The 15,975-nt window shown below is 38.2% G+C and overlaps 1 protein-coding gene across 2 annotated transcripts in view; it reads right to left on the minus strand.

The window, feature by feature from the left end:
* Positions 1 to 15,325, minus strand: part of msrb3.L (methionine sulfoxide reductase B3 L homeolog) — a 67,225-nt gene extending 51,900 nt beyond the window's left edge. Inside the window, exons 1-2 of one of the 2 annotated variants that reach the window (XM_041586321.1) lie at positions 14,990 to 15,325; positions 13 to 139 (exon numbers count right to left, since the gene is read on the minus strand). In XM_041586321.1, the coding sequence (XP_041442255.1) occupies positions 13 to 88 (76 nt within the window). In that variant the 5' untranslated portion in view covers positions 89 to 139; positions 14,990 to 15,325. Of the gene's footprint in view, positions 1 to 12; positions 140 to 6,241; positions 6,288 to 14,989 lie in introns of those variants that run through there. The other variant, XM_041586322.1, reaches the window with a different exon arrangement.
* Positions 15,326 to 15,975: the final 650 nt, after the last annotated feature.

Here is a 15,975-nt window from a genome sequence, read left to right on the forward strand (position 1 = left end):
CACCCAGTCAACCTGAGGGAAGACCACAGGCTCGCAGGGACACTGGCTGGCTCTTTGTCACCAAATGGAGCAGGTTGAATGCAGACATCACTAATATCCTCACCAACAAAACGATTGGGGCAAATAGCAGAGACAAGAGCTGAGTGAGAAGAAAAAGAAAGACAAATAGTATTAGAATTGCAGGTAATGCACATATTACAGCAAACATGAATACATATGTACAACAATTAACATTAATCTGCATTCGTCATTATCAGATAATAAATTCTGTTGAACGCATGTACAATATTACATTTTAATTTAGAATGGGGCAAGAACTTACCCTGATCAATATCAAGTTTATCTGTATTTTCAATTTTCTATCAACACGTACACAGGACTCAGTCCAAGGATTATCATGGCTTGCAGGATTTGCAAACAACAGTTCAAGTTCACCAAAGCACAAGTTTATGCTAAATATCTATAGCTAGCTATAGTAATGTCATTCAGTAACTGTTAAAATAATACTAATGATGATGGAGGATATTAAGATTATTCTTTCTTTTTTATAATACCACCGTTGCTTCTTGCAATTGGCAACTTACTATGGTATGAACAAAAGTAGCCCCTTACTGTGTCAGAAGGCTAAGTGGCTCAGAAAGCAGCTAGGACTATTCTGATGTGTAGGTAATATATGTATATTTATTGCTGGAGTAAAGCCCATAATACAATGTGCTGTTCAAGCTGGCTAGTGCTTGCGAGTACAGCGGACCCTGTATCAATGGCTTTGTACACAATGCATTCAACTGTATTGCAGACACATTTCCTGGCTCAAATCCAAGAGATCGGTTAGATGTATCTGTAAGAAATAAGGGATCTGTGGGAAGATGCTTAATGCTTTTTCCCTAAAGAACAGAGAGCCATCAACAGTTGCTAAGGCTTGGATGAATAAAACAGTGTTGGCCCTGTTTAGCACTTAACGTACTGACAGGTCCTTCGTGGTGGAAAAAACATTTTTTCACAGAGTGCTATAAAACATTTTAAGACCCCAGATGGCTAAGCGTTTTGAGGCTCAATATAGTGTGTGTGCACTTTAAAAATCTGGTGAAAAAAATACTGCAGAGACTATAGAAACGGGGAACTACTACATGAAAAGCATGCTGTACCATTAACAGATAATCTCAGTTCGCATGTTTAAATACCTTAATTGCACCTTCTTTAGAGGATTTTTACACAGAGCAGTTACATGGGGCAGTTACATTGTCAAATACATTTTCACCTTAGCTTTGAGCTGAATCTGATGCACACACCTCTTTTATTTTTTGCGTCTTCTGCATATTCCAGTGCTTACAGCCCCTGCACCTTCTTTGTGCTGCATATTTGTTCAAACACAGCACAAGTGGCCATTCAGACACATTGTATGCAAAGGATGCTGGGAGTTGTGGCACAAAAGAACCAACAGAAGATTACACTGCTGAAGTTACAGTTTGAGAGCAACTTCGTCTCTGCAGCTCATTTACTTATATACTATATCTAATGTTATACAGGTCATGAGGGAATCACTTTTCTGAATGAGGAATTCAGACATACTGCATACAAAGGGAAACAATTTGCGACTGTTGGGAAGAAAACTGCACGTAATTTGATTTGTTTTAAGCATCACAGCTTTAAAACTTTATAGCTGTCTCTATACATGGCCTACTATTAATAGCTTTATTCTAAACAGTAGATAATGTTACATTATAAAGGTCTCTTGCAAATTAAAAAGCATGTAGAACATGTAGATGTAATATAAAACAAGAGCGCCATATGAAAGAAAGACATACATGCCTGCAGGGGATAGAAACCTGAAAATAACATTTTGCCTAACAAAAGAAAACATTAAAGGTATTCTAATGTTTCCCACTTAGGTTGTAAGCTTTATTGAGCAGGACATTAATCCTGTTGTATGTTGCACTTAAAAATAAATATTTACAGCAGCAAATGCTGCTGAAGATAATTATTTGCCACACTATTTGTCCACCTGCTTGTACTATTACAGTATACTAGAGAATGTAAAGTGCATATCTATATTTATGCACAACATAAATATAGATATGCATTTCTACATAGATATACCATAAATGCATGAGGCACTAGGGGGCAGAGTGGAACATACAGCAATACATCAACCTGATATATCATACTGTCAATTTAAGTAGCAAAAATGTCAGCTCAAAAGTATATTACATTGTTTAATCCAGTAAAAGTACTTCTTTTTGGGCTACTTTTTCATATTAATTTTTTCAGATCAGAACTGGTATAATCCCAGTCAGTGGAAAATCATTCTATTTACTTAAAGTGGACCTCTCATGCAGACACAAAAATCTGTATAATAAAAGTCATTTTTAAATTAAACACAAAATCAAATTTCTATTTTTTATTAAAGCATTCATAGCTATTGTAAGCTCATTTAGAAATCTCAGCTGTCAATCAAATATTGTCTGCCCCTCCTCTATGCCTTAGGCACTTCCTAGATATCACTGCTCTTCACACATTTCCCCGGTTCTCTTTACCATTTAATTGTGTAGCCAGGGCATGAGGATGGACATCGGGTCCCCCATTCTGGTGCACAAACAAGATTTTGAGATGGTGCAAGGTGTAACGGTTGGCACCCTAAAGTCAGAACAGATGCTAAGCACCCTGGTCTTGGCTCGTGCTTCCGCCTGTAGCAGCTGCTTTTGACTTCGGGAGGAGCCCAAAGCTCAAATAGCACCAGGAACAAACTCCTATAACAGGAAGTGTTTAAAAAGAAAATGTACCTTTAAGTACTTTTAAATTTCGCGCTGACGTCATAATTCAGCGCGCCTGCGCCTTTAAAACACAAGGAGGTGTGCGCCCTAGGAAACTGGCGGCCGTGGATACAGTCCCTGCTTGGAGTGCGGCAGGCGTCCCTGCTGACCCTCACAAACCTCACCAGGGTAAGATTTTATTACACAAGGCTTGCCTAAATAACAGTGTCCACAAAATGGTTGCTGCCTGCTTGCTATAATTTTGAATTACCAGATTGAAGGAAGTAAGATTCAAATAATTTAAAGTGTATTTAAAAAGTTCATTTAGCTTGACTAATGTGATAACATAGGATTTTGAATAATTTTTTGGGTGATGGGTCCCCTTTAAATTACAAAAATAAAATTACATATATGTATAGGATCGATTATCTGGAATGCTTGGGACCTGGGGTTTTATGTATAAGAGATCTTTCTGTAATTTGTATGACCGTACCCTAGGTCTGCTAAAAATTCAATATACAAGCCCAATAGGATTATTTTGCCACCAATATTTGGATTCATTCAGCTTAGTTACCAACACTCACATGGTATTTTTATTATTATTACTACAGAGAAAATCAATGTTTTTAGAATATACCTTTTTATTTATCGCACAGACACATATATAGATATTGTTGTTTTCACTTATGGAATGTAAATGCTGTTTTGCATTTTTTTCTAAAAAAAAAAAAAAAAACTGCAATTTTGGTTGTTGTTGCTGTTACACTTAAGCATTCAATAAAGACTGACAGGTGTCATTGGAAGCTGCCGCTTTAAAACAGAAGTAGTGCTAAAGGTTAAAGACTTTCTTTATATGTTTCAGCTCTGCAAACAACACAACTTTCTGCCCCCCTCTTCTTCTAGCTGACCTCTGTGCTATAAAATTAGGCACGCTGAGAAAATGTAATGACCTAGCCAAACTGCAGCCTTTTTGTACTCCCACAAATGATTATAAAAAGTCTTCCTATTATCTTTCATGAAGTGCAGTAGCAGGCAGCCTGTGCACCTAGCAAGTACAGCCATGTGGCTTGTGTCAATACCTGACTACTCAAGTACAACAGGAAGACATTCAGTGAAGTCACTCTGCAAGGCGGCCAAATAACAAAGGTGCATTCTACCAGCTAAAATGTGGATGCCCCAGCGACTTGGCCTACAAAGAACTCTTGCTGGGTGATTTATGATTTTTTGGAAAACCGTTCTAACAACTGCAAAATGTGCACCATCTTGTGGGGGAATCTGTGTAACACTACTAAAAAAAGGTTCACTAAAAACAGTCATGCTGAAAAAAAGACACAGGGAGAAGTGCAAGGGGATTCTGGCAACTAGTAGAAACGGCCTGATTGTCGAACAGCATGTCACAATATATTTCTGCCTTTTAAACCAGAGTGCTGCCTGGTCTGTGGTTGAGAGGAATGAGAATCTGGGAGCTGTTCTCCCTTTTAATGCTATGCTTCCTTCTGCCTGTTCCTCCCAACATTTGTAGATCAAAAACAGGGACAGAAGTCCTCAAGCAAAATGTTTTTTGGCCATACCCATTTGTGGCCACACCCCCATGTCTATTTTACAACATTTGTCAGGCTATGGAAAGTTTGAACACATTCATGGGGGTTTTAGTGCCATATTTTAAGCATTATTACAGTTTTGCTAATAAAGGTGAATTGCCCTTTAAAATGTAAGTCTCCCAAAAGACCTGCTTATCTATCTTTAGAACTAAAGCCTAACTAAAGAAGTAGGCTAGAAATGTTGTACATTATGTTTTGGGCTTCTGTACCAGCCCAAGGCAACCACAGCCCTTTAGCAGGGAAGATCTGTGTCTCCAAAGATGCCCCAGTAGCTCCCCATCTTTTCTGCCGATTCACTGCACATGCTCTGTGCTGTTGTCACTTACTGAGCTTAGGGACCGACTCAAAATATACAGTACACAGAATATAAATGTCACAATATAAGGCTGATTAGTAATTAATACAGATAGTTACTACATGGCAGCACAGAAACCAGTACAACTAGCATCAGCATTTAATAATCAGCCCTGTAGCACCATCTTATATTACAGGCCAACCTCATTTTCTGCTTTTTAATTTGCAACAACCCATAAGCTTAGCTTTTAAACAGCTGCTCAGAGCCCACTGAGCATGTGAGTGTCGCAGACACTTTCCAAGATGGTGACCCCCTGTGACAAGTTTGAAGTCCTGGAGCATTGCTGCTATTGACAAGCTGAAACTTAAGGTTTGTACAATAAGTGCCTTACATAAAATATTGCATTTTTAGCCATATCCATTTTAAGGCTTTATATTACAATTGTTGTGAAATAGTTACAATTGTATCTTTGCTTATCTTAAATTGTTACAAAAGTATCCAAGTGCAGTTGATGAGTGTTCTGGGCTCTGGCCAAAAAGCCTCTTAATTATGTTTCAGAAACATTGTATCTTTTTCTGGTGTCAGTGCAGGAGATCACAGAGAAACATTTCAGTAACAATCTGGGACTGCAGGCTGAGATGTCAAAATTGGGACAGTTGGGAGGTATGCTGGGGGCCTTACAGTATATGAATGATAGCTATACATTGTAAATGTAATATAGTGTACCTATATATAATAAAGGTTTAAATATGAACTTGGGCAAGATATTAAAAATGTTTTAATTCCTACTGAGCGCTGCTTTGTGAGACTAAAGAGTGTCTGGGATGGGTCAAAGCCTGAAGGCCAATTTAGGGTAAGCCCTATTTGCACATCTATTAACATTTCTACTCATCTCATACAAAAATGTATTGCCATTAGTCACTTGGAAGGGTACACTGGCTTGGCAGCAAGACAAATCTAAGCATATTAGAATTCCATGGAAATGGCTCTGCATGGCTTTCTTTGTTGAAGTTTCACAATGTCATGTTAGCTGTAATTTAGTATCTTCTCAAATAATTTTTCTCACACTACCACTGTTGGGTAACTTTAAGTTAAATAGGAACCAATAGATATTGCAAATACAGTCTGTTCTTGCCAAAAAAATGCTCAAGGGCATGCAGGGATGCATTGAATTCACAATTTTGGGATTCCGTCCTTCATCAAAAATTCAGCCGGTGGTGAAACTGATTCATGTGATATGAGCCCTGTGAGTCTGAGGTGTTGCATAATATATATCTGATCTCAAAATGTGTTACTTATACTTAACCCTTTAAGAGCCACAGAAGGTATGATCTACATTCTGTGGATAAAAGGCTAGAAAGCAGCAGCAGTAACAGTCTGCAGCACTTCCTAGGGGGCCCTAGGCAGCAACAGACACATGGAAACTATATATTTGCATCTGCCAGTACTGTGTCCCCCAGCATTGTCTACCAAAGATCCAGCACATGATCTCAACCCTCCTCTGTTTCCTGCAGTCCTCCTACCTCTTTAGCCTGCATCTGGCACATACAACACTCACAAACACACAAGAGTAACATTAGTACACACAAACATACATTTTGAAGATGTGAGAGGGTTTTTGAACATTCACATCGCTCACATGTGGAAATACACAAAAAGTTCTGGTTCTTCTGAAAAAAAAAACAAAAAAAAGTATAGTTTTCCTAGGTAAACTAAAAGATCCCTCCCAGGAAATGCCATTAAAATGAAAGAGCACAATATGTTCAAAAAACGTCTGTCTCTCAGTGCAAATGAAATGTGGAATTCTGCTGGCATTTAAATGGTTAAACAGACACCTCTATGGGTACGCTATGAAAGTGTCCCTATAGAATCATGGAACTCCTTGCTTGGTAACCTCTATATAAAATCTAAAATGTCAAAGAAACCAAATAAAAACAGTTAAAAGCAAGCTGTGGTATATTCTGCCAGAAATGTCAATAACACATACAGTAGAACCCCCATTTTATGTTTTTCGGGGGACCAGAAAAAAATGGTGGAAAATCCAGGAAAATTTATAATCAGGGAAATGTATTCTGCATAATACAGTATATAGGTGGGACCTCAAAACAACAATGTAAAATGAGGGAAAACTCAAAATCAGGGGATGTTAAATGGAGGTTCCACTGTATATAGTAATAGATGAGCATGATAGAGTGACAGACAAATGATTTGAACGTTCAAAGGAGCATCTTCTTCTTTTCTATCGCAGGGGACATGACCCAAACTGTGCTGCACACATTCTCCTATCCATCTCACTTACAAGGTCACAAAAAATGTAATTAAACTTGAAAATAGGCAGAAGTCAAGAAGATTCTGAATCAAAAATTAAAACCTGTCTGACATGTGTTTCTCTCCCCAAACTGAAGCTTTCTTCTGTTGTATGGCCTCTCTGCAACAGTAGGTAAGATTATATATTGTAATTAGATTTTGGTGTTACTGGCAGCACAATCAGATCAATGTGACAATACCAGGATTTGTGGTAAATATGTTCGGTCACTATATACAATAATTAGCTCTTAACCATCTTTACAGCACTTTAACTGCAAAGTAAGTTTTACACCCACTTAAACTGCAGTGCTAAATTACTAGTATTTATATTCACGTAGCATTACACAGAAGTCACAGTAACAACGGAGTATAAGTGGCACAGTGCACTTACCATCATGAAGTGCATTTACCATCAAACAAGTGTAGAATGAAGGAAAAGACATAATGCTGAATCCATTTAGAGCTCTGAACCAGTAAAACACACCATGATCTTGTGTTTACATTTCAGATTGACTAGTGCTAACTAGTCAAATGCACCAGAGCATTGCCAAGCTACACTGCATGCCTATTGTTTGCATCTCTGGCATTCACATTTAAATTCCTTGAAACAAAGCCTTGCAAAGCCAGTGTAAACATATCCTTAGGTTTCTGCTTGCTACGGTGGTGTAAACCATAGAAACCTCATCAGCATTCTGTTATGTGTGTCAGGCTGCTGCTAGTGGAAGATTTCTTTAGCCAATAAAAGCCTTGCTAACAGGGATAATAGAAATGATAATAGAAATGATAATATGAAGAATCAGAAGTCCAGAATTGTAAAGATAAGAAATAGAATGCAAATTTTAACAATAAACAAGTTTTGCGCAGATCATCTATCCTTTTTTAACATATTCTTTATTAACATGTATTCATTAGTACTGTATTAATAAAAGAATCCTAGCATTTTCATTGTTGTTAAAAAGGCAGCAACCAGTGTGTATATATACTACAAAGAAAGGATATTTTTTTTTATCACTGTAAAAATCCTTTATTGCACCTGAAAACATAACCCTCCTTCCTCTTTATTAAATTAATTACCCTAAATGTATATATAAAGTATGGGACCTGTTATCCAGTATACTCGAGACCTGGGATTTTCCAGATAAGGGATTTTTCCGTAATTTGGATCTCCATCCCATTTTAGTCTGCTAAAAAATAATTCAGACCTTAAATAAACCCAATAGGATTGTTGTACCTCTCATAAGGATTGGAGTCTTCTGAGTTTTCTGGATAATGGGATTCCATATCTGTGCACACACATATGCACAATGAGCAAGCTGTTAGCTTAGCCTAAAGCTAAGTTTATTGTCTACTTGTGCTCCTAGGACCATCAATATCAGGGATCACTTAAAACGTGATATCACTTAAAGAGGCAATACATACCCATTTTTCATATTTTGGCATGCATTGTTTAAATCAAGAAATAGAAGTGATTTGCACTCAAGCGTAAAGAACATATCGAAGAGAAAACGTTAGCCTACTCCGAATCCCATTTCCTTCAAAGCAATTGTGGCTAATCAAAATTACAATTCCCTGATAGGCCCCTGTATAAGGAAATGCGCCTTACGTGTGAACTGGGGACACAAACAGAATTTCACAGATGGAAATGGGGGATGCAGTTAAACATAGAAAAATATAATCCAGTAGCACTTTTGAAAAAGTCAAAAGAACCGGCAACACATTTTCTAAGACAGGGGTCCCCAACCACCGGACCATGGACCAGTGGCGAGCCATGGGCTGTGCTGAATTGGTCCCAGCTGCAGTCTATAATAGCTGCAAAAACAATGAAAAAGGTCCTAATTACCTGCAATCCCAGCTCCCTGATGAGCCATTGCTGTTTGAAGCCCAGGAAGCTTTTTACTGATCGCGATAAGGACAAAATACTGTTTAGACAGTTCTTTTTGAAATGCACCCATCCATCTTTATCCCCCCCATCCTTGTAAAAATTGTCTTTCTTGAAACTGGTGTATGGTGCAAAAAAGGTTGGGGACTGCTGTTTAACCATTATTTATTTAGTCCATAACAAATATAGGAATATATTCTAAGGATGTAACAAATCCATAATTTTTGGATTCAGCCAAACCTCCCCAATAGAACTGGTCAGATATGGAACCTAAATTTGCATATTAAAATTTGAGAACAATTGTAAAACTAACATCACCTTTGAATAAAAAAAATTGTTGTTGTCCAATAGTTTATAGTCATATTACTTCAAGGTTTCACATGTGTTTGAGCTGAATACTAAGGATTCAGCCAATTCCTTTCAAAAGGGCTGGATTTGTTGCATCCCTGACATATTTTTCCTTTAGGTGTATGCTAGGTGTGGCTTGTCACCATCTGTCACTACTTCCCAAACCAAAGAACTGTGGTGATTAAAATGCCTAGAATAACCAATCCCTGCTTACCATATAAAATAGAGGAAACCACTGCCTATGGTAGACTGACTCTAGATTCATACATTTATTTCAAAGTTAAAATGTTGCACTCGAACAGTTCAGATACAAAATGAAAAAAAATTAATCAATACTATACTAACATCTAGAGATTCTCATATTTATACCAGTAATATTAACAGATGAAACTTGAATCAAGACTTTAAAAAACATGTAATGACTTGGTTCAAAAAGTTTGAGAACGACCGATATATAAACAGGCACGTTTATATGGCTTGTGGAAGTGTAATTAATTGGATTGTTCTACAGAGTCACAGTTTATCTCTAAGAGTCTGTCTTTATAACATAAGGGTGGTGGGACACCTGAAGATTCGGGGGAGATTAGTCGCCCAGCGTCAGATCTCCCCTACTTCGGGCACCTAATCTCCCCGAAATGCCTTCCGGCTGGCAAGAATACCAATCGCAAGCGGGATGGCATACATTTCACAAAGTTGCCTCACGAGAAAACTTTGGGTGACTTCGGAAAACCAAAGCAATTCGTATGCTATCCCGCATATTCTTGCCAGCGGAAAGGCATTTCGGGGAGATTAATCGCCGGAAGAAGAGAAGATTTGTTGCGTGCCACTAATCTCCCCCGAATCTTCACGTGTGCCATCACCCTTATGTTATAAAGACAAACTCATAGAGATAAACTGTGACTCTGCAGAACAATCCAATGAATTACACTTCCACAAGCCAAATTAACGTGACTGTTTGAATTTTAAGGAAATCTACTTTTTCCAAATAAGGTCTGTTTCACTAAAAAAATACACTTTTTTTACCAGACACAAACACAAATTTTAATTTTAAAGTACATTACCTCTTTAATTGTATTTCATACAGTAGGTTCAGGACCATGGAGAGTTCCCATATTGCAGCTAGGCACTTCTACAGTACCTCTGTTGGCTATTGATAGCTGTCTAAAGCTGGTCTTTACACAAACCCATTAAAATATAACAATGTTTCATTCAGTAACCAATATGGCAACATACCAATTAAGACTCATTTTGATGAGGTATAGGACCCAGAATGATTGGGACCTGGAGTTTAATTAGTATCAGCATATCTCCAGTAAGGATTAATTATATATTAATTGGGATGAAGTACAAGGTACTGTTTTATCATTGCAGAGAAAAAGGAAAATCTAATAGACCTGTTTGAAATTCCTATATGGAGATGGACTATATATTTTATAGCTATATGCACATGATATATGTATAGTATATGATATGTTGGCAGATTAGAGCTCAATAGGACCTGCAGCTTCTCTTCACTTTCTGTTGTTGCTATAATTTTGTCAGAATGAATTATTGCAACAATTAAAAGACTGTGTGCTATCTATGTTTGGCCAGAGGTCCAATTAGTTGGATAGTGTACCTTATTGGCCCATAATCACCCTACATAATGTACTTTTGGCCTATCGGTAGGCCAAAATAGTCACAACAAAAGGTGTAAAGGGAGGGAGGTTGTTTACTGATAATCAGGGCCACTCCTGCTATGAGGCCTCAGATGGCATGGAGCGGCCAGTTTCTAGGGTTGGCAAAAAGCAGACTCTGGTAACTTTTAACAGCCAAATTTCTGTTTTTTAACACGGAAATTTGGCTCTGCTAGTGCAGCAAGCTTAATAGCGATCACTGTTCTAGCGATGCGCATCAGCCCCTGAAATGCTGCTGCTTGTAATCTAATTATCTGCTTCTTAAAGACCAAAAATTGGGTAGCTGTTTGTCCAAGAAAATAAGAAATAACAAAGCCCATATATATTTTTTGTGATTAATATAACAGGCAAAAAAAATACGTTCAGCAAAATACTTGTTTATTGCACTAATGCTGAACAAGGGGTATTTTTCACTTACAAAATTAATCATGGAATTTTTGCAAACGAGTGATTATACTTCAAGCTGCATTCTATTTTTAGTAAGACAGTTGCAGTAGTAGGCTAAATGCAAACATGCACAAGGTTTTACACTCCAAGCATCTATTTTTAGAATTCAAGAAAACTACAAGAGCAAGGCCAGAACATATATTTAGCTTAAACGAAATAATAAATAAATTTAAGTTTTAGAGAGAAAGTAAAACCTCTCCATCAGTTTTGTAATTTTAGCACCAATGAACAGGACCCTTGCCATCTGCATTGCTGAGAACTGCCTTAAAGGAAAATAAATAATATCATTCAGTTAGGCTTATCTAAAAAAAGGTTCATAAACACTATTTGAACTTTATAAATATATACATACATAATTGCATAGATAGAAAGGAACGCATTATAGTCTCTCTGTAACTTGTAGGGAACGATTTACCAACCCCCTTAGGTTCACAGAGTCACTCAATACCTCCCTCAACTATTTCTATTGTCAAGTGCAGAATTATGGGACTTGAAGTCCCACTGCTTTCCAGGGAATCTGTGTACCACCCATCTTGGAAGACCCCTCCACTTCACAGCAGAAAAGGTGAAAAGGGGTTTGAATTACTAAGCCTAGGTGAGTTTGAAAAATTGTTCCTATGAGTCAGAGATGGACTATCATGGTTTCCTTTCAATCCATGAAATCAATTATGTCTGTGTAAAAAAAAAAAAAAAAGTTCAACGTGACTTCCCATAACTACCACAGTGCTGAACAGAAGCAAAGCAATTGTACGAACATCTATGTGAACTGCAGTATACTGTGATTACATATATTGTACTCAAATAGAACACAATTTGTACAGTACAGCATATTAGAATATACAACTATAAGGAGCAATATTATATGGTGTGGCTTCAGAATTACTTTTATTAAATTTGTAAATGGTAACATTTTCCTTAACCGAGTTATAAGTATACACACGTTTTTGAATATTTTCCATTATGAGTCACCCAATATATGAAATGGGTCCATATGCAAGAGGCAACTGTCCACCATTGCTAAAGACAGTGAAGCAACTCCTAGCCTATGCAGTACAAATTTACAAGCATTTAGGGCAGAGCATAATATAACAGACTCCTTATAACTTCGTGCATGAAAGAAAAAGAGTTTACAAATCTTGTGTTGGCTTCACAAACCTGACTTACCCATCCTGGCTTTGACAAAGCATAAATAAAATTGAAGCGAGTAGGCTACTAGCAAGTTAGACACTAGCAGCCACATCTGCTCCTAACCTAGTGATCACAACTCTAGAACATTCATCTGCAATCAGAGGGTTGGAATTGTCCTTAGTCACCAATGAATAAAGTGTTTTTCTTTATTAAACTTTTCCAGGTTCTCTAATATGTGATAGCTTTCTATAAAAAAATGTTACTGGATCTCTATAGATGCTAATTAAGCCCTTAACAGGGAAATACACTTCAAGGAAAAAAAGAAAAAATGGTGCAAAATGCCAAAAATAATTTATAGGCATTGCCTTTATATTAAAATCTAGTAAGTCAAGGTAGGGGGGAAAAAACGGACAGTTCTCCGCAGTATGAGGGTGCATATGATGCAAACCAAAGAATATGCGAGTGTCCCCAAAAATAACAAGTAAGATTTAAAAGTACAAAAACATTTATGGGGACATGAGAAACAAAAGCCTAAATGCGTAAGTGCACCAGTAGGCACGAAACACATTAGGCTTTTATGTCCCAATAAATGTTTTTGTACTTTCAAATCTTACTTGTTATTTTGGGGGGCACTTGCATATTCTTTGAAATACACTTCAGGCCTGTGCATCAAGTGTAGCGCATACAAATATTAGGAGGTATCAGCAAAATAGCAACAGGCCTTAAAAAGGTGTTTGAACCAGGTGACCATAGAATGCAGAATATCAAGGGAACAATTAAACTAAGTGCTCACAACTCTAATGTCGAGCAGCCAAGACCTATAACCAACACTGCTCTAGAGGAAAATAAACGAGCGGATCTTTCCCCGATATGCCATTAACGAGCATGGCTATATCGGGGGGTAATCTGAACGATCCGATTACGATGTGCAATGGGCTCCGGCGGGATCGGTCGGGTCAAAATCAAACCTGTCCGATCGACCAAACGACCGATCTCCGCTGGACGAAAGATGTCGGCACTCTCCACACATGATCCGAAAATCGTACGAATCCTCGATTTGTACAATAGGATCTGTGGGTCTATGGCCAGCTTTAGCCTCCACTACACAGTACTGTTACAGAACTTTCTGGATTATACATTTTCAGTCAATGAATCCTTTACCAGTAGCATAAAACACAGTATACCTGTGGTTTTAGAAGACCCTTTTTATGTAGACAGTAAATATATAATATATATATATATATATATATATAAATAGTAATATTGTCAGTCCACTGTATTTTCAGGATTTCAATTTAAAGTGATATGGACTCTAAAAAATGTATTTTCAAAATATTAATCTACATTAAAAGTTACATATAGGTCATGTTGATCGCTTTTTGCTGACAGTTCTGCTTTTGTAAGTAATTGTCTTGAATTTCCTAAACCTGACTGTTTTGCCAACCTAACTGTCCCATCTCAGTCTGTCCGTTCTAATGCTAACCGACTACTGCTGCACAAATATGACAGTCCCCGAATAGAGGATCTTGGGGGTAAGAAAGGTAATGTAAAAGCATCAGGCAAATACTTTTATGGCAAAATTATAATTAGCATTCAAAGACAATGTTATGATAGATAATAAAAAAAAAAAAGTATTTTCTGATATCAGTATCTCTATAAGAACTGATATTTCAAGCATATGATAAAAATTATATTTAAAGAAAAAAAAAAGGATGAGAGCACCCTAAAGCAGAGTGTGCAAAAGCAGATGAAATTGATATTGGCCTGATAATCCAGCAAAAAGAACACAAAGCAGATGAATGCTATTTTGGGGGGGGGAATGGCCTAGTTATAGAGGATGCAGAGCAAAGTTTAAGGGGGCAGTGGTCTAGTTATAAAGGATGCAGAGCAAAGTTAAGTGGGACAGTGGCCTAGCTATAGATAGGTTTGTCACCTTTTCTGAAAAAAAATACCAGCCTTCCTATAATTATGATTTTTCCCTATGCCAAAGCCGGTAAAATACCAGGCTAGGTGGCAACCCTAGCTATAGAGGATGCAGAGCAAAGTTAAAGGGGCAGTGGTGTAGTTATAAAGGATGCAGAGCAAAGTATAAGAGGGCAGTGGCCTAGCTACAGAGGATGCAGAGCAAAGTTTAAGGGGAAGTGGTGTAGTTATAAAGGATGCAGAGCAAAGTATAAGAACACAGTGGCCTAGCTACAGAGGATGCAGAGCAAAGTATAAGAGGGCAGTGGACTAGCTACAGAGGATGCAGAGCAAAGTGTATGGGGACTAGTTATAGAGTATGTATAAGTGTGAGGTTTCAAATGAATTTGCTATGGTGTCCGTCTAGAAAACTACTGCTTGTTTGGGGAGTTCTACTGAAATTACCAGGCACCTTACAAGCACAAAGGCCTACTAGCTAAGTTTCTAGCTGCGCTGCACTGTAAACAGATGGAATTACAAGAGGCCACAGGAGTGTGAATGCAGAAACACAGACGTATTGGGAAGAGTTACAGATAGGAAGTTCCTTCACTCCCCCCTCCCCGAGAGTATATAACATAGCATGACATCGCTCTTACCTGCTGCAGAGAAAGCGAGTACCGCGCAGAGGCACAAAAGGGAAGAGACGTGCGCCACACTGACACAGATAAAGGCTAACTATCCAGTGAGTTCCCCCGGCTCAGCAGCTTTCTCCTAGCACTTCAATATCCCCTACCGCTGCTCTGTCATCCCTCCCCTTTTGGATTCTCTAATGTCAAACAGAAGGTGAGAGACATGTGTGAGGGGATGCTGGGAAATTCCAGTGCAGCTAACTCCAAATATGAGCAAGGAATGAAGCCTGGGAGCCGAGGAACAGGGCGCTCTTCTCTTTTAGGGCCTGTACACGCCTCTCCTGTGCTCCCAGGCCACGCCTTCTACACCCTTACTGAGCTCTGCACGCTATCATTGGCTGGGAAATTACCTCTGACGCAGCGTTTTATTTGGGACTGTCCTGTGTCGATTAGCAGCTCTCAGTTGTCTTGTAATAATTTGGCTGCGTCTCCCAAAAATGGCTCGTTTAAGGCAACAGTATGGCTGACAGAGTATTTGAATATCCTGTGTCCCAAGCAGCTGTCATTTAGCAGTCCAGATCTCTACTATACTATTAACAGAATTTGTCAGTTGCCAGAAGGCAAACTTTGTGATAGATGCTGCACCAGGCAAAAATGCCTGCAGCAGTGCAAATGGAAGAGGGCTACACTGATAACATTGTGTTTTTTGGCAAGCATAGAGGGGGTCGCGCGTTGTGCCACTGGCACATGTTTCAAACGCATGAGCCTTCTGCCTCACACCATAAAATAACAATTAATAAAGTTAATGTGCCATTCAGGGAAAGAAAACCCTTTAACTGGTCTGGGTCACACCTTAAATCCCCAAAGGTCCTTTTGATAATAATAATTAAAAGATTATTCAAAGGTGTGTTTGGAGACCGAGTAAATCTGAAGGTATACATTTTTATTGTTCAATAAAATGATCCACTTTAAAACCTGGCTGGCCAGGAACTAAACATAGAACAATATAAATA

This window comes from Xenopus laevis, chromosome 3L, assembly GCF_017654675.1.
Source record: "Xenopus laevis strain J_2021 chromosome 3L, Xenopus_laevis_v10.1, whole genome shotgun sequence".
NCBI lineage: Eukaryota > Metazoa > Chordata > Amphibia > Anura > Pipidae > Xenopus > Xenopus laevis.